The sequence below is a fragment of the Podarcis cretensis genome, assembly GCF_951804945.1.
Source record: "Podarcis cretensis genome assembly, chromosome: 2".
NCBI classification, from domain to species: Eukaryota; Metazoa; Chordata; class Lepidosauria; order Squamata; family Lacertidae; genus Podarcis; species Podarcis cretensis.
Genome location: NC_137171.1, coordinates 94,088,907 through 94,113,397, shown reverse-complemented (window position 1 = coordinate 94,113,397; position 24,491 = coordinate 94,088,907). Strand labels below are relative to the sequence as shown.

Sequence of the window (24,491 nt, the reverse complement as noted above, 5' to 3'; positions counted from 1 at the left end):
AAGGAGCCTGTTTGTGCCCCCTCACAAAATTGCCTCTGGGGCCACAGTCCCCATGGACTCCCTCCATGCTATGCCTGTGATGGAGACTGTGCTGTGTATGTATATATACATATACATACAACTTCAGCTCACAGTATTAACACCTCAACAGATCTTGCTTTTTCATTGAGTTTCTAGGGAAACCCCAACCTCACACCCTCGGGTCTAGCACAGAGCAGACATGTCTCCGTGTATCCAACTTCTAGCATCAGTCCAGCTCATACACACAACTCTGCTATATACCGGCCACCTAGCGCACCAGCAGCCACCCTGTCACGCCTGCTGGAGGCGGTGGCCGGCTGGGCCTTGGAGTTCCCTAACCTATTGGTATTGGGGGACTTCAACATCCATGCTGATGCCACTCCCTCCTCACAGGCTCTGGACCTGGTGTCTTCCATGGCGACACTAGGGCTCTCCCAGTTTGTTTCGGGCCCCACACATCAAGCAGGCCACACGCTGGATTTGATCTTTGGCGTCGGTATAGATGTGATCATGTTTCCTTCGATGAAGGTGCCATGGTCTGATCACTATGCTCTGAAAGCCAGGATTGACGTTCCACCCCCACCCTGCTTGGGTGGCGAGCCAATTTGGGCTTGCCCGCAGAGGCTGATGGACCCTGATAGATTCCGTCAAGCCTTGCGGGACCTTTCTCCCCTTGGCGACTCATTGACTGAGCTTGTTGAGGCCTGGAATACCCAGCTCCTGGCAGCCATCAATGAGATCGCACCTAAGCGCCCTCTGCGACCCCGCAGAAACCGGGCTCCCTGGTTTACCGAGGAGCTCCGGAAAATGAAGCGGGACCTCAGACGGCTAGAGCGAGTATGGCGGGGTGCCCGTGACGGAGCCTCAAGAACATCTTATAGGGTTTTTATGAAAACCTATGAGATGGCAGTGAAGGCCGCTAAAAAGTCCTACTTCTCGGCCTCCATTGCATCCGCTAGCTCTCGCCCGGCGCAATTATTTAGTATAATTCGGTCTTTAACGTCCCTCGAAGGACAGCCAAATTTAAATAACAATTTGACACACAGCTGTGAGGCATTTGCGAGCTTTTTTGCGGAGAAGGTCTTGTTGCTCCGCCATGACCTCCCTGCCAATTTGGATACAATAAAGGAACTGGAGGCCCCTCGACTGTCCTCGGGTTCAGTATTGGACCACTTTGACTGGATATCCCCAGCTGATGTAGACAGACTCCTCCGAGCTGGAAAGCCCACCACCTGTCCTCTCGACCCGTGCCCGTCCTGGCTGATTAGAGCGTGTCCAGAAGAGGTGCGGGCCCCCCTGGGGGATATCATCAATCTGTCCCTTGGCACCGGGACATTCCCAGGGGAACTGAAGGAGGCAGTGGTGCGCCCGCTCTTAAAGAAAACATCATTAGATCCCTTAGATCTATCCAATTACCGCCCGGTCTCGAATCTTCCATTCCTGGGTAAGGTGATTGAGAGAGCGGTTGCTGAACAGCTTGGTAGGTTTCTGGATGAAACATCAGCTCTGGATCCATTCCAGTCTGGCTTCCGCGCTGGTCATGGGACCGAGACGGCTCTGGTCGCCCTAACAGATGATCTCCGCAGGCAGCTGGATCGAGGCGGGTCGGGGCTGCTGATTCTTCTAGACCTGTCAGCAGCCTTCGACATGGTCGATCACGAACTCCTGGACCACCGCCTTGCCGACGTGGGGATCCAGGGCACAGTCCTTCAATGGCTGCGCTCGTTTCTCTCTGGTCGGGGACAGAGGGTGGCGCTTGGGGGGGAATTGTCATCCCGCCACTCCTTGGTGTGTGGTGTGCCTCAGGGTGCAATACTCTCCCCGATGCTTTTTAACATCTTTATGCGCCCCCTCGCCCAGCTTGTCCGGAGTTTTGGGCTGGGCTGCCATCAGTATGCTGATGACACCCAACTCTATTTGTTGATGGACGGCCACCCGGACTCGGCCCCAGACACACTGATCAGATGCTTGGAGGCTGTGGCTGGATGGTTACGTGGGAGCCGGTTGAAGTTAAATCCTTCGAAGACAGAGGTCCTCTGGCTGGGACGGGACGACATGGGACTGAGGGGGCAACTCCCATCTCTTGCGGGGGTGCAATTAGTGCCAGCACCGTCCGTTAAGAGTTTGGGTGTAATCTTCGATACCTCCCTCTCCATGGAGGCGCAGATTGCAGCTATAACAAAGGCGGCATTTTTTCATCTCCGCCAAGCTAAGCAGTTGGCTCCTTACCTCTCTCGCCCTGACCTAGCCACTGTGATCCACGTGACGGTCACCTCCAGACTGGATTATTGTAACTCGCTCTACGTGGGGCTGCCCTTGAGACTGACCCAGAAACTCCAGCGGGTGCAGAATGCCGCAGCGAGACTCCTTACGGGGTCTTCGCTTAGAGATCACATTCATCCGGTGCTATACCAGCTGCACTGGCTCCCGGTGGAGTACAGGATCAGGTTTAAGGTGCTGGTTTTAACCTTCAAAGCCCTATACGGCCTAGGGCCCTCGTACCTACGGGACCGCCTCTCCTGGTATGCCCCACAGAGGAACTTACGATCTTCAAATAAAAACACCTTGAGGGTCCCAGGCCTCAGAGAGGTTAGGCTGGCCTCAACTAGAGCCAGGGCTTTTTCGGCTGCGGCTCCAACCTGGTGGAACGCTCTGTCACAAGAGACAAGGGCCCTGCAGGACTTGACATCTTTCCGCAGGGCCTGCAAGACAGAGCTGTTCCACCTGGCATTTGGTCAGGGCGCAGCCTGACCCCCTCCTCTGGCAATCTTTACAAAGCTTTAGTTTATGGTTGCCATCAATTTTGATTTTAATTCATTTTTATAATGTTTTATAATGTCATACTGTTTTAATGTTGTTAGCCGCCCTGAGCCCGGCTTCGGCTGGGGAGGGCGGGATATAAATAAAATTTATTATTATTATTATTATTATTACACCTTGGCTGTTCCATCCTAGGATGATATGGCATCTAGCCAGGTGAGATGAGAAATGGCCAACCCATTTGTCTCTATGGAAATGGAGCTTACTCTTTTAAGATGTGTATGACGGGTGTTTAGCTGAGTTGCTAATGGCCATTAACAGGCTTGACTGGTTCAGCAAACTTCCTCCTATAGATTCTAGCCTCCCATACACAGGTTTGGCAGGGAATAACAGGTATCACTCAAACTGACCATAGAATCATAAAATCATAGAATCATAGAATCATAGAGTTGGAAGAGACCACAAGGGCCATCGAGTCCAACCCCCTGCCAAGCAGGAAACACCATCAGAGCACTCCTGACATATGGTTGTCAAGCCTCTGCTTAAAGACCTCCAAAGAAGGAGACTCCACCACACTCCTTGGCAGCAAATTCCACTGTCGAACAGCTCTTACTGTCAGGAAGTTCTTCCTAATGTTTAGGTGGAATCTTCTTTCTTGTAGTTTGGAACCATTGCTCCGTGTCCGCTTCTCTGGAGCAGCAGAAAACAATCTTTCTCCCTCCTCTATGTGACATCCTTTTATATATTTGAACATGGCTATCATATCACCCCTTAACCTCCTCTTCTCCAGGCTAAACATGCCCAGCTCCCTTAGCCGTTCCTCATAAGGCATCGTTTCCAGGCCTTTGACCATTTTGGACACGTTCCAGTTTGTCAGTGTCCTTCTTGAACTGTGGTGCCCAGAACTGGACACAGTACTCCAGGTGAGGTCTGACCAGAGCAGAATACAGTGGCACTATTACTTCCCTTGATCTAGATGCAATACTCCTATTGATGCAGCCCAGAATTGCATTGGACCACCTCCACCCAAACCCATAACCAAGTAGTTCAGTCTGAATGTCACCAAAGAATGCCTAACTGTGGCTAGACCCTTTCTTGTCTACAAGAAAAGACTAGCTGCCCCTCAGGTGGATTTGTGTTCTTCAAAAAAACCTTCTTATTATATACTTAAGGTTTTTTATTTTTAACATTCTGCTGGTAGCTGCGCACTCGCAGTAAACAGGTCGAAGTAAAATTCTGAAAGTGAATGATAGGTCAAAGACAAGCAAGAATAGATCAAAGTCAATTTAAGTTTAAAAGCATGGCGTGAAAGTCGTCTTTATAGATCTATGGAAGTTTATGGGTGAGGTGAATCACTGACCCAACTTTAGGATTGCTTCATTAAATCATTTGTGTAGATACTTATGGATGATAAATCCTAACGCCAAGTCATCTTACCATTTACATTACCGACTGACCAACCTCTACAGATGCTTTGTGTATTCCATTTTGCAAATGGCAAAACAGAAAGTGATGAACCATCAACAAATGCTTTGATGCATTACATTTTTCAAAGACGAAAACAGTTCCTTTGCTCAGCAGTCTAAAGGAAGTGTTTTTGAAGTGTTTATGTTTTTAAAATTGAAACCAATCATAATTATACGAAGTCAGATTCAGCAACACAGATCTCTAGAACTGAGGTGCCCACCAGTTTTTGAAGGCTTAGACATAAAAAGCTTTACTTTTAATAAAAGAGTGTTTCCATTTATCTCTAAACTCAGATGCGTTCTTCATCTCTGTGGGTCTGTTCACAGCAAAGATCAACAGCTGCTGTATGTTGCAGATAATGTAATACATGGAAGATAAGATGACCTATCTCTATAGGGACGTAGCAATGCCTTTTATCACCTTTATTTTTTCCCAGTGTAAAATTATCTCTTGCTCTCCTTTTGCTGATAAAAACTTACAGTATGACTAAAAAGCATCCCAGTTATAGCTCATTTGTGATAGCCCAAGTAGTATTAGCAGATTTACATCTTTAGTTTATGTCAAGTGTTGTCAAAATTCATAGATATTAGCAGACAATATTCAACAGAGATTAATGACTAACGTAAGTAAACATTAACACATTTTGACTATGGAGCCTAGATAAGCTTTATTTTATTGATTTGCTCAATTAGCTGGTTCATATTACCTGTTGACTAACAATGTAGTCTGTGCACATCTACTCAGAGGTAAATGTGCATAGGGTTATAGTTGAACACTTCCTTTATCTGGTGACAGCCCTATTTTTATTTAAACCAGCATAGTATTGTACCATCTTTGGATAAAACTTGCAGCACGCTTTTGCTCAGCGAACCCCGTTCATCCATTAGGACCAGTTTGAGATTATCCAACAAACTCTGACCCACTGAAATTCCTTATGTAATCTGTCAGCTGAAACATATTTGATTCTCAGTAATATGGAAAATGCTTAATTTGTTTGAACTTCTCACCTTCAAACAAAAGTTTCCCATAAAGCCACTTGGCATGGCTGATCAAGGGACATTGTCTTTCAACCCAATTAGCAATTCAGTAGCCTCAAAGGGCCTTTCCCCCTGTTTTAACATTTACAAAGGAAGTTTTTGAGGCAACACAAACAAGTTCAAGTCATTCCTATTTCCTGAGCACCCTTTTAACAAATTTCAAAGTGCTAGAATAATTACTTATGTTAACATCTGCCCCAACAGCTTCAAAATATAAGTATGGCTTAAAAAAGAAAAAGAAAAAAGGCACCTTAAGCAGAAACGAATGGTTAGATTAGTCGCCCTGAATCCCTTTCATCAGTGAGTCACAGTTCAAAGAGGAAAATTAAGGCTCTGGTATATTTATTTTAACAAAAACCTGCAGCTGTCTTAAGCAGGTATTTGTCAGTTTTATTGCAAATCCTTTGGATGAAATGAAGAAGATTACTGAAAGGAATGGTGGTTCTAGAATTTGGTTGCACAGATTCATGAAACGATTTGGTTGCCTGTTCACAGTTTTAATATCTGCCACAAGATACCTCCTGACATCCACTCGCTATAGAGAGCTAGCTTCACACCTCAAGTTCACAGATGCAAGCAGCACAGATTTGTATTCTGTAAAGTAATGCTAACCCCTTGAGGCTCAGAGAGCTGATACCAGAATTACCAGCATCACTTCCTTGGAATTGGAAATCCTCAAATCCTTTCAAGTGATCAGCAGCCTAACATTACACTACAAAGTAAAAAATGCAGAAAATGCAAGGACGTTTGGGTGCTGGAGAAAAAGACAAGCCAGGAAGTATTTAAAATAAAACCTGGGTAAAACAAGATTATTATTTTTTGACAGATGTCATCAAGATGCTGAAGTTTGGATAGTGTTTATTTCCTTATTTATTTCAAGAATTGTATGCCACTTTTTATCAACAAATCATTTACATATTGATTCATCTCACTACATGTAAGAGAGTGCCAGTTATGTTAATGCAACTCATTCTTCAGTTGCTATACTGATGTGTTATATCCAAAACACCCATGGCTGTGATTGTGCATGTCAGTGGAACTTGTAGAACTCTGTAGTTGAGAGTAATGGAGATTGTGCAACAGCGGTCTTTGGTTATTGTTCTCTTCAGACAAGTGAACTCTGTAAAACAAAAGAAACTTATTCTAATTTAAGCAATCTCTCTCTCTCTCTCTCTCTCTCTGTGTGTGTGTGTGTGTGTGTATGAACTAGGGGCTTTTGTCCTGCTTGTATTGCTCACCTCCCCATCCCCCTTACACCTCTGCTGATAGGGTAGAAAAGCATGCCTTCAATTTCTCTCTAAGAAGTTGGAGGTTTGAAGGAGGTGAGGGATGTTTCCCTCTCCTTCATTCTCACAACCACCACCACTATCTCTTTCCAAAGCTTCTTTGACTCTGCTGGATGCCCATGTTCTTAGCCTTCCTGATCTGCGCTATACACTCCAGATGTAAGGTAAAGGTAAAGGGACCCCTGACCATTAGGTCCAGTCGTGACCAACTCTGGGGTTGCGGCGCTCATCTCGCTTTATTGGCCAAGGGAGCCGGCGTACATCTTCTGGGTCATGTGGCCAGCATGACTAAGCCACTTCTGGAGAACCACAGCAGCACACGGAAACACCGTTTACCTTCCCACCGGAGCGGTACCTATTTATCTACTTGCACTTTGACGTGCTTTCGAACTGCTAGGTTGGCAGGAGCAGGGACTGAGCAACGGGAGCTCACCACATCATGGGGATTCGAACTGCCGACCTTCTGATCGGCAAGTCCTAGGCTCTGTGGTTTAACCCACAGCGCCACCTGCGTCCCTTACACTCCAGATGAGCTTATAATAATTGTGTTTTCAAACAAATCCCAAGCATTTCAGAGCGATCTGATGTTCTTGGCTTTGCCTTTCAGCTTCCTTTTTACCAATCCTCTCATTTGGGGTCTTTTGAAGTGAAATGTTGTTGGGGTTCAGAACTTACTGGGTTAATTGTGTTCTGAGTTGTGCCTCCCATTCTGACGTTTGAAAGGAGGGAGGAGCTCTACTTGTTGTTTCTCTCTGTGTCTCTGAGGGAGACGGACGCCATGAATGCTAGCAGTCCAGGAGAATCTGAGAAATGCTGAGCTGTAAATATTTGCTGCAATAAAGAACTGATGAATTTGGACACACCAGTGCTTCGTGTGTTTGTCTGGATCTGAGGCAGACTGCAACGGTTTTGATCCGCTGTGTTTTTACTCTGCAAGGCGAAACCGGAGAAGAAGAAGGTCTGCGCAGCTTGGCTGGGAAGCGTGCCGGACCACTGGGGCTAATTGGGGCCATAAAGCAATTAGCTGGTCAGTGCCATAAAGATCTTATCAGATTTCGTCACAAATGTGACTGTGTTGGAGTTTTTTTGGCCGTTGGCCATTTACATCTACATCTGGTTTAATAGTGATATGGTCACTGCTCACAATTGACTTGACAACACTTACTTCTTGCACCAGGCCCTGGGCACTGCTCAGTATTAAGTCCAGGGACACTGAGAACTCATGGAATTTGTCTCTGTTGGATTAATGTATTTCTGCCTCCTTAATAGTCTCTCAAGTCAACTTCTATTGTAACTTGCAGTGGTTTCTCAGGTGTTTGTATCCATAGAATCACAGAGTTGGAAGGAACCCAATAGTCATCCAGTCCAACCCCCTGAAATGTAAATAATAAATGTTGAGTTCTGCAATACCTCTTCTTCTTCTTCTTCTTCTTCTTCTTCTTCTTCTTCTAACCTGCATCTCTCCATTATTTTTCAGACACACTATTTTGGAAGATGGAACTCTGAAGATTACCAATGTTACTAAAGCTGATGCAGGAAGCTACACATGTATAGCAACAAATCATTTTGGGGCAGCCAGCAGCACTGGAAACCTGGTGGTGAAAGGTAACACATTTCTTCCCACACATTTCCCATTCCTCAGTTCTAATGGGGCAGATCCCTTCTATTTTAGATCTTGTGAATTTTTAAATATGAAGCATCTGTTGTTGAAAAAAAGGGCAATTTAGGCCAGAATCTAAGGCCACTTCTCTGGGAGAAAACCCCATTGAACTCATTAGAACTTGCTACCGACTGAGTAATCAAGAACAAATAGAATATGTTCATTGACCAACACTATACAGATAAAATAAAAAGTCAAGGTAACATCTGAAATAAATATGCATCTTTTGCATACATAAACCAGCTTTAAAACAATAAAAACAATACCATAGCCCTATAGCCAATATATTCATTTCCAAACTGATATATTCATCAACAAACTGATTACATGTGACCTTCAGGTATAGGGCAGTATAAAGGTAAAGGTAAAGGACCCCTGACAGTTGAGTCCAGTCGCGAACGACTCAGGGGTTGCGGCGCTCATCTCGCTTTAGTGGCCGAGGGAGCCAGCATTTGTCTGCAGGCAGCTTCTGGGTCATGTGGCCAGCATAACTAAGCCATTTCTGGCAAACCAGAGCAGCACACGGAAATGCCATTTACCTTCCTGTCGGAGTGGTACCTATTTATCTACTTGCACTTTGATGTGCTTTCGAACTGCTAGGTTGGCAGGAGCAGGGACCGAGCAACGGGAGCTCACCCCATCATGTGGATTTGAACCGCCGACCTTCCAATCAGCAAGCCGAAGAGGCTAAGTGGTTTAAACCACAGCACCAGTCACGTCCTGGGTATAGGGCAGTATAGAAAGAAGAAGAAGAAGAAGAAGAAGAAGAAGATACAAATCAGTTAAATGAAGTGACATGGCACCTGATGAAACAAACATTGTCCAAAGCCAATATCCGCAGCAAGATGTGTTTCGACTAACAGTTCTTCATTGGCAGATAAGACTTAGAGAACACCAAATTTAGCATGAATCCAAGCTATATGGATTATTGCACTTGTCAAGAAAGTTGTGACTAAGTGTAGGTCCTTGTTCCTTCCTTCTGACTTTAAGATAAAGAGGTGAGCCCATGGACCAGAGCAATACTATGTTGAGCATTTGTTGTTGTTGTTTAGTCGTTTAGTCGTGTCCGACTCTTCGTGACCCCATGGACCAGAGCACGCCAGGCACTTCTGTCTTCCACTGCCTCCCGCAGTCTGCTCAAACTCATGCTGGTAGCCTCGAGAACACTATCCAACCATCTCATCCTCTGTCGTCCCCTTCTCCTTGTGCCCTCCAATTTTCCCAACATCAGGGTCTTTTCCAGGGAGTCTTCTCTTCTCATGAGGTGGCCAAAGTATTGGAGCCTCAGCTTCACAATCAGTCCTTCCAGTGAGCACTCAGGGCTGATTTCCTTAAGAATGGATAGGTTTGATCTTCTTGCAGTCCATGGGACTCTCAAGAGTCTCCTCCAGCACCATAATTCAAAAGCATCAATTCTTCGGCGATCAGCCTTCTTTATGGTCCAGCTCTCACTTCCATACATCACTACTGGGAAAACCATAGCTTTTACTATACGGACCTTTGTTGGCAAGGTGATGTCTCTACTTTTTAAGATGCTGTCTAAGTTTGTCATTGCTTTTCTCCCAAGAAGCAGGCGTCTTTTAATTTCGTGGCTGCTGTCACCATCTGCAGTGATCATGCAGTGATGCATGTTGAGCATAGTGTTTCATAAATACCATAGTTTATTTTGACACACTTCCAAAATGTGAAGAAAATCAGGCTTTTATTTTTACGCACCTCCAGCAAATCATATCATTCTTGTATATTCAGCACAGTCTGGGCAGTCATATACCACTGATAAATCTTAAAATGTTTTCTTTAAGGCTGGTGCTCATTAATATTTTTGGTATATTACTGAATAATGTTGTCAGGGACTCAGCGGGAGCGCAGGGAGGAGAGGAGATGGAAAGCGAGGGGGAGCAATCCGAGGGCAGCGTAGGAGAATATGACAGCAGCCCGATAGATTCCATGAGCCTCTCCAGCGAATCGGAAGATTCACAGAAGGGGGCGCCGATGGGCAGGGCAAGGGGCGACCCAAGGGGGACACCCCAGAAGCAAGGGGCCAGCGGGGACTCCCAGAGCAGCAGTTGGAAATTAGGACCAGCTTCCCCACCAGAGCGTAGTGGGGGGGAGGAGTCCCAGGTGTCAGAGCCCACATATGCACCACCAGCGAGAGAAGATGAGTCAGGGTTGACCACGCCTCCATCGGAGAGCGAGTTAACGGTTAAGAGGAAAGTTGCAGGCTGGGCGCGCACGCCAAGTTCAAAGGTACAGGCGAGCGGCACAGAAGGTAGCCCGGATAGGGAACCAGGTCCTAAAGCCCGCCGGAAGGAGGGGCAAGAATCGTCAGGGTCAGCGTCAGAGGAGTCCAGGAAGGATGAGACCCTAGCGGGCAGGAGGGCCCAGAGGAGAAAGGAACTTAGGAAGAGGTGGAGCAAAGCGAGAGTCTTAAACTGGTGTGGAGGGGGAGGAGACTCAGACAGGACTTCGCCGGTCTAAGGTCGGGACGTAGAGCTGCACGTTGCGGCTTTAAAATGGAGACTGAATCTCAATAAAGACTTTTGTACATAACTACAGCCTAGCGTTGGTCCTCTGTGAGCTGGGACCTGGAGGCAGCTCTGACAAATGTCAATTCTCTTGGTTGGATAGTGAGGTTTAAGCTTGATGGTCCTTTTTCCTGTTTTCATTCATATGTTTGGTTGAATACGGGTCGGTTTGATTTTAGAGATGGGTGGCTATATGTTACTGATTAGGATTTTTTCGGATTGGGTTGGTTAGGGAAGTTTCAAATGAGGTATCTGAGTGTAGTATTTCATACTTATTTATGGTTTGCTCAGTAGTATGTCTGAGTTGAAAAAGTTGGAGTTTTGTATATATGACAGTCGCAGTCTGATAGACTTGATACTGCTGCTCATTCATTGGTCAATGGACAAGGCTAAATAGGTCTCTCCCTTGCCATGATGTTCTTCGTGGGGGTGAGGGGGTGCAGCACAGGACACCTGACTGCCATGGCTCACCTGACTGGTGGCGGATGCAAGAATATGTCTCCCTTCCACTCTGAAGACCTACGTAAATAGCAATCAGAGCAGACGGTTCTTTCATGTAGAGGGAATCTGCAGCACCGTCCAGGTACTCAATCTCTGTACGATGGATGGAGCCAGGTTGATTACCCCATGGCCATAGTGATCTTCCTGGAAGGAAAAAGGTACTTCAAAAAAAAATCACTATGAACAGAATGTAAGAGTTTACAATTTATGTTTTTACCATTTATAATTAGCTGCTGTACTGAAATGTACATGCAAACATAGGCAGCAGAATCTTCGGGGGGGGGGATGATTGTAGTGTTTTCTGTATGCTTCCCTAAAGCAAAACCCTAGCGCTCACACTTGTTGCTGAGCTAATTAAGTTTTCCCCTTGAAACTAACATATCCAAGTGTGAAATTTCTTTCTGACCCTATATTGCTGAAATGAAAAATGAGCCAGATTTTTGACATTCAAAATCACTAATGCATAACTCTAATTTTAGCAGCAAAGCTCAGTTTGGCCCTGCAAAATCCCCCTGTATTGTCTGAAGTAGGAAGCTTCAAAGGATTGCATTGTTTCATCGCTATTATTGAGTTCAGAGTCACATAAGGTTTTCTACATGCCTATATTTACTTCATAGATTTTTAAATTCTTATTCTATTATAGTTTACCGTATTTTTCGCCCCATAGGACGCACCGCCCCATAGGACGCACCTAGTTTTTTTTGGGGGGAAATAAAGAAAAAAAATTATTTCCCCCCCCAGGCACGGGGCTGGCGCGGGGGAAGCCCGAGCTTCCCCCAACCCCAGCCCCCAGAACAGCCTGCTATCCACAAGCCTAGGGAGCCGTGCCGGTCTGCCCAGGCTTGCGGAGAGCTGCGCCAAGCCCAGGCGCACTCTTCAGCACGCCCCAGGCTTCGGAATGCAGGCAGCTCTGCGCAACCTTTGGGAGCCCGGCACGACTTAGCGCCGGGCTCCCTAGGGTTGCGCAGAGCTGCGCGAAGCCCGGGAATGCAGGCAGCTCTGCGCAACTCTCGGGAGCCCGGCGCGGCTTCGCGCCCGGCTCTGGAGGGTTGCGCAGAGCTTCCTGAAGCCTGGAGAGCGAGAGGGGTCGGTGCGCACTGACCCCTCTTGCTCTCCAGGCTTCAGCGAAAGCCTGTATTCGCCCCATAGGACGCACACACATTTCCCCCTTCATTTTTGGAGGGGAAAAAGTGCGTCCTATAGGACAAAAAATACAGTAACTACCTTTTAACTGTTACGCTTTATATGTTTTTAGCTTTCTGTATCTTACCTGTGTTGTTTTAATTTGTATAAGCTGCCTTGAGTCCCAGTCTAGAAAAAGGCAGGATATAAAAACAACAACAACCACCACAACAGTGCAGGGATGAGAAACCTCTGGCCCAAGGGACACATTTGGTCCATGGCCCTGGTCATTTCCCATGCCCACCTGCTGTCCTTGGTAAGCACCATGCACTACTCTCCCAGGGTAGATTGGCAAGGAAATATGGCATATCCAAACTGTTGCTATACCAACAAATTCAGGTCACACAATTAAAGTTGATTTGCAACTCATGTGCAGCAAACCTGCTTCCTCAAAATCAGATTTTTTGCAATAGGTAAAGTAAAGTGTGGGATAACATGTTTTGTTGTTTTGTTTTGTTGTTTTGCACTATGTCATTAACCTCCCCACAAAGAAATCAGAATGCGTGCTCAGTGAATAGGTGTTGTTGCCTAACCCCCTGCAAACCAGTCAGGATGAATGCTCAATAAAGAAGTCATCCAGAAGTATAGACTGTTGCTTTCATGTGTTAAGAAACAGCGAAAGAGGACTAAGGGCTGGTGCTTAGATTCAGCAAACATATTCCATCGTGTGCCTTCAGCTTCTGGGCACATCTATCCATATACGTGCTTATTTAGCACTTTATGGACAAAGGTGTAAAGTTTGCTTTATGAGAGTACCTAACAAAGAGCTGCATGCAGTTCCATCAGTTTTACAAATTCATTTCTTGTCGTTGTCTAACAGAACTACTAGCGGAAATAGAAGCAAATAGGAAAGCAGAGTGAACTAGGTGGCTTCTCCCCCCAGTACCACCTCCACTGTGTGGCTTCCCTTCCTTTTCCCCCTCTATCATTATACTGATTCCTTTATCATTTATCAAGCTGCAGATCATGCCATTACAGTATTAAGAGAGAGATCGCTTCTGGATAAGAAATAATTGTTTTTAGCAAGCTCCATGCCACAATCCTATGCACAGCTGAACTGGTTTAGGATTGTGACCTTGGTAGGCAAAAGCGCTGCACAATATTTCCCCCCACCTCCGCTGATCATTAGATCAACCTTGTAAAATGGGCTAAAAACACTAGTGAAATACAAGTAGCGAACCTGTGAGCAAAACTTTGAGCACAAGCTAGGAATTGGAACTACACATTACATTAATTGCATAGTCAGCGGTGTGAAGTCACACACAATGAAAAACTACACACGTTGCCGAGAATTATTATTTTTCAAAAAACTGACATGGCTGCTATTTTCAGGCATAGGCAAACTCGGCCCTCCAGATGTTTTGGGACTACAATTCCCATCATCCCTGGCCACTGGTCCTGCTAGCTAGGGATCATGGGAGTTGTAGGCCAAAAACATATGGAGGGCCGAGTTTGCCTATGTGCCTGTTTTAAATCATCATTGTTTATTATAGGACAGACAATGGATAACATATGTTTTCTGTACAGCTCACAGAAATAAAAAATACAAATACAAATGCGGAACAAGAATTGCTAGCCATACAATTAATAGTTGGTGTGGTTTGAGCCTGAAGAGCAATATTGGCTCTCTGACTTTTCTATCCCAGCGGTAGATATATTTCCTTGTTGTCTCAGTGAATGAGATGGTACTAAAAATCATTTTAAAGTGCATCAGTAAAATTTGTCATGTTCAGAGAAAATTAGTAACTTATTCTTGTTGCCCTTGCAACACCAGTCATATTTTCCCCAAGATATAATCAGCGCATGATTGAATACTGTTAGCCACTGATCATTTTTAAAAATGTATCTCAAGGCTCTGAAATGTGTGCCCAGAAACTCTCTATCACCAAATTAAAAGTAATAATAAAATGTCGGCAATAACATTTGGTGTTGTAATTTGTTAGATGTGCTGACAATGACAAATGTTTTAAATTAAATTATGCACTTTTTATGAGTAGTCTTGTGTCTGATGAATTACTTTACACAACAGACACATAGATTATAACATTGATAAACACTTTTCATCTCTCTCTCATTTGTGGCGGGAAAATCCTCTATTGGAAAATAGATCAAAAGAGATGGATTTATTGCTTTGTAATCAATCACAGCATTCTAACCCTGTCAATTTAATTCTGCCAAACACCAGCAGAGATAGATGGCCACAGCCTTTCAGCCTTTCCTAGCCAATATTTGTTCAAAGTCTTCTGGAGTGGCATGTATTTAAATGACAGTTTTTATCATCTGTGAGAGTGAAGGAAGCAAGGCCGGAGTTAGGAAATCTGATAAAAGAAAGCATATATTGCACGTATGTGTTCCTTTTTGAAGATTTATTAGAAAGGATTAGTTTCACTTGTAGTACTGTAAAGTTTGAGAATGTATTTATTTATAGCATTTTCCAGTGGACACACCAAGACTAAAACTATAGCAAACGGGCCTTCGTTGTAATGTGTTAGCTGTTTTGTAGCCTTCTTTATTACCTAGGACCCTCTGATGTACCCTATAAAATTCACAATAGGAAAATCCATTGCTGCTGTTGGTGGGACCTTTTCTTTGGTCTTTCGTATAAGCATCATGGACTATGCATCTTGCACTTTGGCCTGTCGTTCACAAGTTTTGCCATATTAAAGGTAAAGGTAAAGGTACCCCTGCCCGTACGGGCCAGTCTTGACAGACTCTGGGGTTGTGCGCCCATCTCACTCAAGAGGCCGGGGGCCAGCGCTGTCCGGAGACACTTCCGGGTCACGTGGCCAGCGTGACAAAGCTGCATCTGGCGAGCCAGCGCAGCACACGGAAACGCCGTTTACCTTCCCACCAGTAAGTGGTCCCTATTTATCTACTTGCACCCGGGGGTGCTTTCGAACTGCTAGGTTGGCAGGCGCTGGGACCGAGCAGCGGGAGCGCACCCCGCTGCGGGGATTCGAACCGCCAACCTTTCGATCGGCAAGCCCTAGGCGCTGAGGCTTTTACCCACAGCGCCACCCGCGTCCCATATTTGCCATATTAGGGCCTCCTAAACTGACATTTCAGTGTCTGGCTGATCTCAGGCTGTGTACACACTCCCATTTACTGTGCAACCAGTGCTCTCTCGCCATTTTGTTTGTGGAGTCATGTACACACAACATTAGCGACAACCACGCCTGTCCCATAGCGTTATGAGAAACACTGCATTTGGATGGGTTTTCTTCGAAACCAGCGTTGATCGGATCTGAACATGTAAGCCATATGAAGATATCCACCCCCCCCTCTGCCCACTAGTGTGGATGGACAGCAGCGACTTGGAAACACATTGAACCATACTGACGGGTACAATGATGTGCAAATGTGATTGGAAACACAGCATTTTAAGCTGGTAGTGCGTACACAACCCCAGACTTTGTTGCCGCTTCTCTAGGAGCGTGTCAGTTGCCTTAGTTGATACAAACTTCGCTTCATGGTTAGTTCACGTGGCTTAAGAATTTATTCACTTTGTGATAGGGTCAGGGGACATTAAAAAGTACTTTTATTTTCCCTAGTGCTCAGTTCTGAGTCAATCCCATTAGTATTAATGGGAGCTACATGTGTGCATGAAGCAGAGAATATACCCGTAGGGCTGAGGCATGGATATTAACTGCAACCTGAGAATCACAGTGCTAAAATCTGTCCCATAATGAAAGATATAAAATGCAGAAAACTGTTGTGAACTCTAAATGAACTGTGAAAGTACCCTATTTTACATAGATAGGTCTGTGTCTTGAGTGAGATGTATATTAGTTTGGCTGGAACCATAGAATGATAACTGGGCGCCACTTTTTTAAAAGTGCTGTGAATTATTGGGTGGTCTTTGTTTTTGTTTTTATTATGTATTTTGTGTGTTTTATATTGTAATTTTTATGTTGTGAGTCACCCTGAGATCTACATGTATAGGGCAGTATACAAATATAACTACTACTACTAGTAGTAGTAGTAGTAATTCAGGTCTGTGGCCTACACAAAGACTAACTTACCATATGAAGGTTTCTCTGACCATAAAATATATTTCTTTTGGCTCTCCTCATACCTCATTAATTAAAATGCAATGAAGGTCATGCATCAGAAGACTTTTTTCTACCTACTTTAAATGTTCTTCCTTTAAGAATGTGAGCTTTTCAAGTCCAGTGGTTTATTTTAACTTTTGTTGCAAGATGCCCACAGACATCATGGGTATATCATTTGTTACAATGAAGTTTATAACAAGTCACATCCAAGCAACAAGCAAAAACGTAGTCTTAGAACATACAGAAATAATTAAAGGTACCCTTCGGTTGCTTTAAATAAGGTCCCATCAGAAACTGCTCCAGACTAATCTGACCATATTTTGGGATTGCTGCCTAATCTGAATGATAAGTTTTGAATAAGATTCTGATGAGAACCATGAATGTATCTACCTATCTATTAAAGTATACAGGAGAAGGGACAAACAAGCAAACATTGTGAGGTGATGTGTAGAACAGAAACAGTGTTTAAAAATTAATTTGTCAGTCATTTCCCATTTTTTTACAGTACCTCAGGCATAGTGTTCAATTGCTTACACTACCAAAAATAAAAGTCCCTTCATATCACTTGGTTACATGAAAAATAATGTAAGAATTATTGGCTGTATGCTGCCAAATGTATGCTAAGTTGTGCTTTAAAGGTAAAGGAAACCCTGACCGTTAGGCCCAGTCGTGGATGACACTGGGGTTGCGGCGCTCATCTCGCTTTATTGGCCGAGGGAGCTGCCATTTGTCCGCATACAGCTTCTGGGTCATGTGGCCAGCATGAATAAGCCGCTTCTGGCAAACCAGAGCAGCGCACGGAAACGCCGTTTACCTTCCTGCTGGAGCGGTACCTATTTATCTACTTGCACTTTGACGTGCTTTCGAACTGCTAGGTTGGCAGGAGCAGGGACCAAGCAACGTGAGCTCATCCTGTCGTGGGGATTCGAACCGCTGACCTTCTGATCGGCAAGTCCTAGGCTCTGTGGTTTAACCCACAGCGCCACCCGCGTCCTATTTAAAACGTAGAGCAACTTATTTTCGTCCTCACAGCAAAGCTTCCAACTTCAAAGCAATATCAATTACCATTACAGCATTTATGTCCTTTCACTACCTGGTCTTATTTTCAGAGATTCCTGGACATGGTAACCTGCTTTTCAGTAGGTCCTGCTCCAGGAGGACCTTTTCTGACAGCCCCTTTAGCCAGTTAGAAGGCTACTTGGGGGCATGATCCCACCTCCAGGTCTATTTTAGTAGTGCTTTCCCCACAATTTTATGTTTGGAACAGATATCTTTTTGTTTCCTGTTGTTGTTCTTTATTAACCAATTCAAATGGTTTTCTTGAGTACTGATTCAATGCAATTTAGCATAAAACCACAAGCTGATAACAAGAAATATATTGAAGATATCCATCTGGTTTGTGTTGAGAGCCTTGTTCATTTCATTCTCCATGGTTGTCATTTGCCTTACTAATTGCCTCATTACAACTGCTTTACAATCAGTATGACTTAGTCATTAACGTGATGAAAGGCTTACTGAAGAGCAGCTAGATATTAAAAAGCATAGATCTCTGACCTACAATTCTTGGACATTCTACAGCTTATCTCTAGCTTTATTAAAGTGTGTGTGTATGTATGTGTGTGCATATACACACACACACACACACACACACACACACACTTTGAAATTAAAATGGATCTACTGGCCCTGAACATCTCCTTCAGTTATCTTGCCTTTAGAAAACTGATTAAATGAGAAACTGAAATACTCTATAATTTTTTTTACTTTCAAGACATCTTATTTCCCTTGCTGTTTACCATTCTAGTCAGTTAAGTGGCTTTAAATGATGTTATTGTTCACATAAATAAGGAAAGAAAGACAGAACCATGTGATGTTCCTAAATACTTGTTTCACTAGGTGAGATCTGACAAAGCAAATACTCAGCACAGGAAGAGACAAGTGTTTTATTGTGTGCATTTCATGTTTTTATTTCTTAGTATTTTTCTTGTGGGGACTAGAGCTAATGGTTTTTGTAGCATCTGAGGGCTCTTCTCATGACCTCCCATATATATATGTATATATATATATATATAAAGGCTCAGAAGTTTAAAACAATTTGCAGATTATCCTTTCCTTCCATGTAGGCAGTCATTCAAGTTGCAAAGAAAATAAGGAAACAAGGGTTGGAACATAACTGTTCTGCTGGGATAGCCAAAGGTCCATCTAGGTCAGCATCCGCTTTCCAACAGCATCCCATCAGATGACTCTAGTGAGCCCAGAAGTGTTAAGCCTTATGTAGAAAGCTACCTTATATTGAGCATTATTCCTCCATCTAGTATGGCATTGTCTACACTGACTGGCAGAGGCTCTCCAGAATTTGAGACAGGGTGGCATTCCCAGATTTACCCTGAACTCTTGGGAATTGAACCTGGGATCTTACATCAACAGCAGATTCTCTACCACTGAGCTATGGCAGATGAGGCAGCAGATTCAGACAAGATTTCCTGGAAAGAGATGAGGCAAAGCCAGGTGGAAAGAGATAAGGCAAAGCCAGGTGGGATCAGGACGGAAAAGTAGGTTCTGGTATCCATCCATTATGCTACAATCCATATTTATAGCTGTCTTTCCATACAGGTACTTGCCATTTGTCTGGTATTTTCCTACTATGGGAAAGTGCCACAAAACAGCTGCAACTAAATTATTTGGTTGAAAGATCGAAAGTTTTTCAGCACACCGGTGCATTTGCTGAATCACTTCAGCTTTTAAATGATTTTGAGGTGTTGTTCCCACTATTTTTAACATGTTTGTTTAGCAGTAAGGGGAAATTGTGCACTTGTTATGGTGAAAGGCTACTAATAATGAACTTTAGGAATTAAACCTTTGAAAGGTGACTCTCTTTATTCTTCTCAGGAATACACACTGCATTGTACACGGCTTTGTGAAGTATGCTTACAATCCTAAGGTTGTAGTTTAACTGTGCAATCTTAAGCACACAGGAAGAGCCTGGAGAGAAATTAGATAGAATTCGCTTTTTAATGAAACCAAATGTCAAAATATAAAGAATTTTACTCGGAGAAAGAATGAACGGAGGAAAATGGGAAGACAACAGTTGCACACAGAGGTGATATAATGGTATAAAATCAGCAAAGAAGAACAAGAGGAGGAGGAGGAGTTTGGATTTGATATCCCGCTTTATCACTACCCTAAGGTGTCTCAAAGCGGCTAACAATCTCCTTTCCCCTCCTCCTCCACAACAAACACTCTGTGAGGTGAGTGGGGCTGAGAGACTTCAGAGAAGTGTGACTAGCCCAAGGTCACCCAGCAGCTGCATGTGAAGGAGCGGGGCCGCAAACCCCATTCACCAGATCACGAGTCCACCGCTCTTTACCACCACACCATGCTGGCTCTCAATGCAAGGAATTCAACATAGCTGTGTGGCAATCATCAGCACAAGCATTTCAGCTTTCCAGAGGGAACAATCTACCCTCACCTCAGTGCATGCTGTTTTGGGGGAAGGAGTCTCTTAATCCCCCCAAAACAATTTCAGAGGACAGGGAGGGAAAAGTGCTGTTGCACCAGCAGACATCTTTTCGCATGTTTCTGCTTGCAGGACTTGTTAGTTGGATCCCACCCAATTTACCGGTAATTTAACTAGCTGCATGATAGCAGCTCAAAGCATCTTTGGACACCTGATAATATGTTTCCAGGAAAACAAGATTGAGAATTAAGCCTCACATACTGATTGGGTACCTGAGAGCTGCAAAAGACAGTATGTTCTTAAGTCCAATGGTGAAAGAAGCTTTGTTTCTGATGTAAGTGGTACCCTCCAGATACTGATGGATATTATCCCTGACTATTAGCCATTCTGGGGACGCAGGTGGCGCTGTGGGTTAAAGCCTCAGCGCCTAGGGCTTGCCGATCGAAAGGTCGGCGGTTCGAATCCCCGCAGCGGGGTGCGCTCCCGCTGCTCGGTCCCAGCGCCTGCCAACCTAGCAGTTCGAAAGCACCTCCGGGTGCAAGTAGATAAATAGGGACCGCTTACCAGCGGGAAGGTAAACGGCGTTTCCGTGTGCGGCTCTGGCTCTGGCCAGAGCAGCGATGTCACGCTGGCCACGTGACCCGGAAGTGTCTCCGGACAGCGCTGGCCCCTGGCCTCTTAAGTGAGATGGGCGCACAACCCCAGAGTCTGTCAAGACTGGCCCGTACGGGCAGGGGTACCTTTACCTTTACCTTTATTAGCCATTCTGGCTGAGAATGATGGAAGTTGGAGCCTAACAATATCTGGAGGGCACAAGGTTGGGGGAAACTGATTCATGCGATGAATTAGAAATTTTAGAGGACTAAATTTTAGAGGACTTCGAAAGCACGAAGTGCAAGTAGATAAATGGGTACCACTCCGGTGAGAAGGTAAACAGCGTTTCTGTGCTCTGCTCTGGTTCGCCAGAAGCGGCTTAGTCATGCTGGCCACATGACCCGGAAGCTGTACGCTGTCTCCCTCGGCCAATAAAGCATGATGAGCGCCGCAATCCCAGAGTCGGCCACGACTGGACCTAACAGTCAGGGGTCCCTTTATCTTTACCTTACATAATAACTGTAGATTTACATCAGCAGAGCTGGCAAGTTCTAACAATGCAGCATTCAGAGACAAAACACAGGATATATGCTTATTCATGCTGCACGAGAGGTGTCTGCAGATCTCTGACACTCTGGTTAGAACTGCTGAGATATGTCAGAATATAGGAGTCATATTCCCAATACTGTTCAATTTGGACAGTGCTTGTTTTCTTGAACAGCCAGACTAAACTGGACAAGACCCTAGTTTGCAACAAAACATTAGTAACAAGACATGTTGTTTTACCCTAAATCAGGGATTCCCAAATTTAAGAGTTGCTGAACATAAGAATCTGTTGTGTCAGGCTAATGACCCATCTTGTCCAGCATCCTGTTCTCACAGTGGCCAATCAGACAGCTACTAGTCTAAGCTCAAGGTGCTGGCTTTGTTTTATAAAGACTTATACAGCTTGGGAGCAGAATATTTGAAAGGTTGTCTCACCCCTTTTATCCTAAGTTGATCACTGTGCTGTGCAGGAGAGGGCCTTCTGCAGATACCATCCAATTGGGAGACCGTTCTGTACAAAGTAGGAACCAAGTTTCTAGTGTTGTGGCACCCACCCTTTGGAATTCCCTCCCCTTGAATATTAAACAGGTGCCATATCTTTTTATCACTTGTTGAAGACCTTCCACAAGCTTTTTAAGTTGAGATATTTCCCATTTCTCTGCTGAATCTGCTTTCAGTATGTTTTTATTGTTTTGTTACTTGTTTTTTGCCACCATGGGCTCCTCTGAGAAGAAAGGTGGGATATAAATTTAAAGGAGGAGGAGGAGGAAGAAGTCGTTGACCAAAACTCAAGCTCTTAGAAACGTAAACGAAATAAAGTCAAGGAATATAAATACATAATGAGTCTATATTAATCCCCAATTGTCACCACTAGTAATCATAGAATGTAGAAAGAAAGAAAGAAAGAAAGAAAGAAAGAAAGAAAGAAAGAAAGAAAGAAAGAAAGAAGTAAAACAAGGGGAAAATAACACCATACTTTTTATATTGTCTAATGAGATGAATGGCCCTGATGGGCTTTAACAAGTGCCTGAATATTGGGCTATAGGTGGTTTGCGACCGTTAGAAGCCAGAGCACTAATACCACTTGGAAGCTGCATGCTTTTTTTGTTTTTGTACAGCCCAAGCTTCCAGAACTTGGATTTGAACCTAGATTTAAAGAAGATTTGCCAAATGTGATATGTTCTGTATGAGAGAATATGCTCAGTCTGACCTCATGCTGCTGTTCCAAAGATCTTATCTCGCCCTACAACCAAGCACAGTGAGCCAGCATCTTTCCATGCAGCATCAAAGAAGCTTGAGGACCATGGCCTTATTCTATCGCTGTTATAAAGTCATCTCTCTAAAGGAACTTTTAACTAGCACTTCTAATACTCGCATCCTAATTATAAAACACAGGGGCAGCTGTTGCTTTTAGAGGAACACTTTGGTTGCAGGGCACCAGTGGAAATGCTACTGCTACCCAGCCAGAAGGCAAAATCTCCCTGTGAACAGCAGTCTGTGCTGAAAATGACGATAGTAATTTTCTCTCCCGACAAGAAATAACTCTGCGGACCTCTCTATGTTAAATGGTTTGATTTCTCCTTCTTTTCCACTCCATCTGGTGTATTTCTTTGTAGCTTCAAGCTGTTTAACAACATGGATAATTTGGTTTGCAGTAAAAATCAATGAAGCCTAATTGTCCACTTACCATTTGAAAAGTGTTTTAGAAATGCTTCCAAAAAAAAGTGGAATGTTCACGTTTTCATACAACTCATTTTAAAGTCGTGAATCATAACGGAACATTCCTCATCCTGCATTATGGTCATCTTGTAAGATGTTGTACATTCTGGCTTCCAAAATGGCTGAACTTGTTTACAGCAGATGCATGAAAATTATATAAGCAAAGGATAGTGTTCAGGCTGCTGACAAACGATTCTCTGAATTAAGATTGAAATTAAAATTAATTTGTCCTTGCACCCGAGGAGACAACACCAGGGTGTAGTGAGGCAATGGAACAACCTCCTCAGAGGACAAGTAATGTTTTTTGTCAAGCCTCTTTATCACAAATTATTTAATCATGTAGATATGCAGCAGCTTGCATCTAGATTCATTCCTGCCAGGAGAAGAGTAGAGGCAACATTTGCCAATTCTTCCTACATCCCTCTCCCAAAAGCTTCTCTGGAGGATTAGAAAGCCGTTTGAACAGTGTGGAAGTGGCACTGGAAGCTTCACATGGAAACGAAATAGGCAAAAGTCACTCCCCCTTCAAAAGCTTTTTGTGGACAGAAGCCTGGATACAACCAAAAGGTTTTACCTCCTGGTACCAATTCAGGCTGGCTGAAAAGATGGTAAATCAAATCAGTAAATCGTAAGGGAGACAGAGAAGGCATCCTCATTTGCAGGTTTCCATAATGAGGTTTCTATATACTTTTAGTTGCGTTGTTTCTTTTGTCACCATATGCCAGGATCTGGAATAGTGGAATAAAAATTGTGGTGAACGGTAGTCCTTGCCTATGCATTTAAGCTATTGTTAGGGCCAAGTTATACATTATGGCAAACCTGGGGAGGTTCCCGGAACAATATTCCCGTTACCTTCTCCCCACAGTGTATGGTGTATGTCCCAGTCTCTTTTCACATTAGGAGAGGAGAGTGAATAAATGCATGATATATAAAACTATGCTATGGATAGCAAGGGCAGAGCAGGACACAGGAAGCAACCAAATGTATATTATTATTATTATTATTATTATTATTATTAATTAAATTACCTTGACCCTTGAGGAGGAAGAGTTTCTATGCGTTTCTTATACATCTTTAATCATCCTTGAATGCTAACCAAATGTGTCTTTTATTACCTTTAGTGTGTGCGCCAATAAAACGTCAAGGATAGAGGAGACCCTAAACCATGGGTAGGCAAACTAAGGCCCGGGGGCCGGATCTGGCCCAATAGCCTTCTAAATCCCGCCCATGGACGGTCTGGGAATCAGCGTATCTTTACATGAGTGGAATGTGTGCTTTTATTTAAAATGCATCTCTGGGTTATTTATGCAGCATAGGAATTTGTTCACCCCCCCAAAAAAAAATATAGTCTGCCCCCCCCCCCAGTGGACCAGCCCCCTGCTGAAAAAGTTTGCTGACCCCTGCCCTGAACCACAGTAGTATTCTTAACTGCCGCACTTTTCCTTTCATAGAAGTGAGTAGCAATCATTCTGTTATATAGCAGAAAATAGAGGAGTATAATTGTGAACATTGCTTGGGTGCGACTAAACCTATTACCTAATACCCCAGTGATTCAAGTCACCTCTTCCTCCTCCTCCCATCTGCATAGCTCCTTTCTGGGTTTCGTTTCTTGATCACACCAGATTGTACCTTGGGTTAAATATTTTATTAAGGGTTTTCTTGTTTTACAGTGTGAGTGTAATGC

At 44.1% G+C, this 24,491-nt stretch overlaps 1 protein-coding gene across 12 annotated transcripts in view; it reads left to right on the top strand.

Moving 5' to 3' along the window:
• LOC307206094 (contactin-4) overlaps nucleotides 1–24,491 on the top strand; it is a 532,821-nt gene that overhangs the window by 459,485 nt on the left and 48,845 nt on the right. For all 12 annotated transcript variants that reach the window (XM_079958879.1, XM_079958886.1, XM_079958885.1 and 9 more), the window contains one exon: nucleotides 8,049–8,176. In XM_079958879.1, the coding sequence (XP_079815005.1) occupies nucleotides 8,049–8,176 (128 nt within the window). The remainder of the gene's footprint in view (nucleotides 1–8,048; nucleotides 8,177–24,491) is intronic.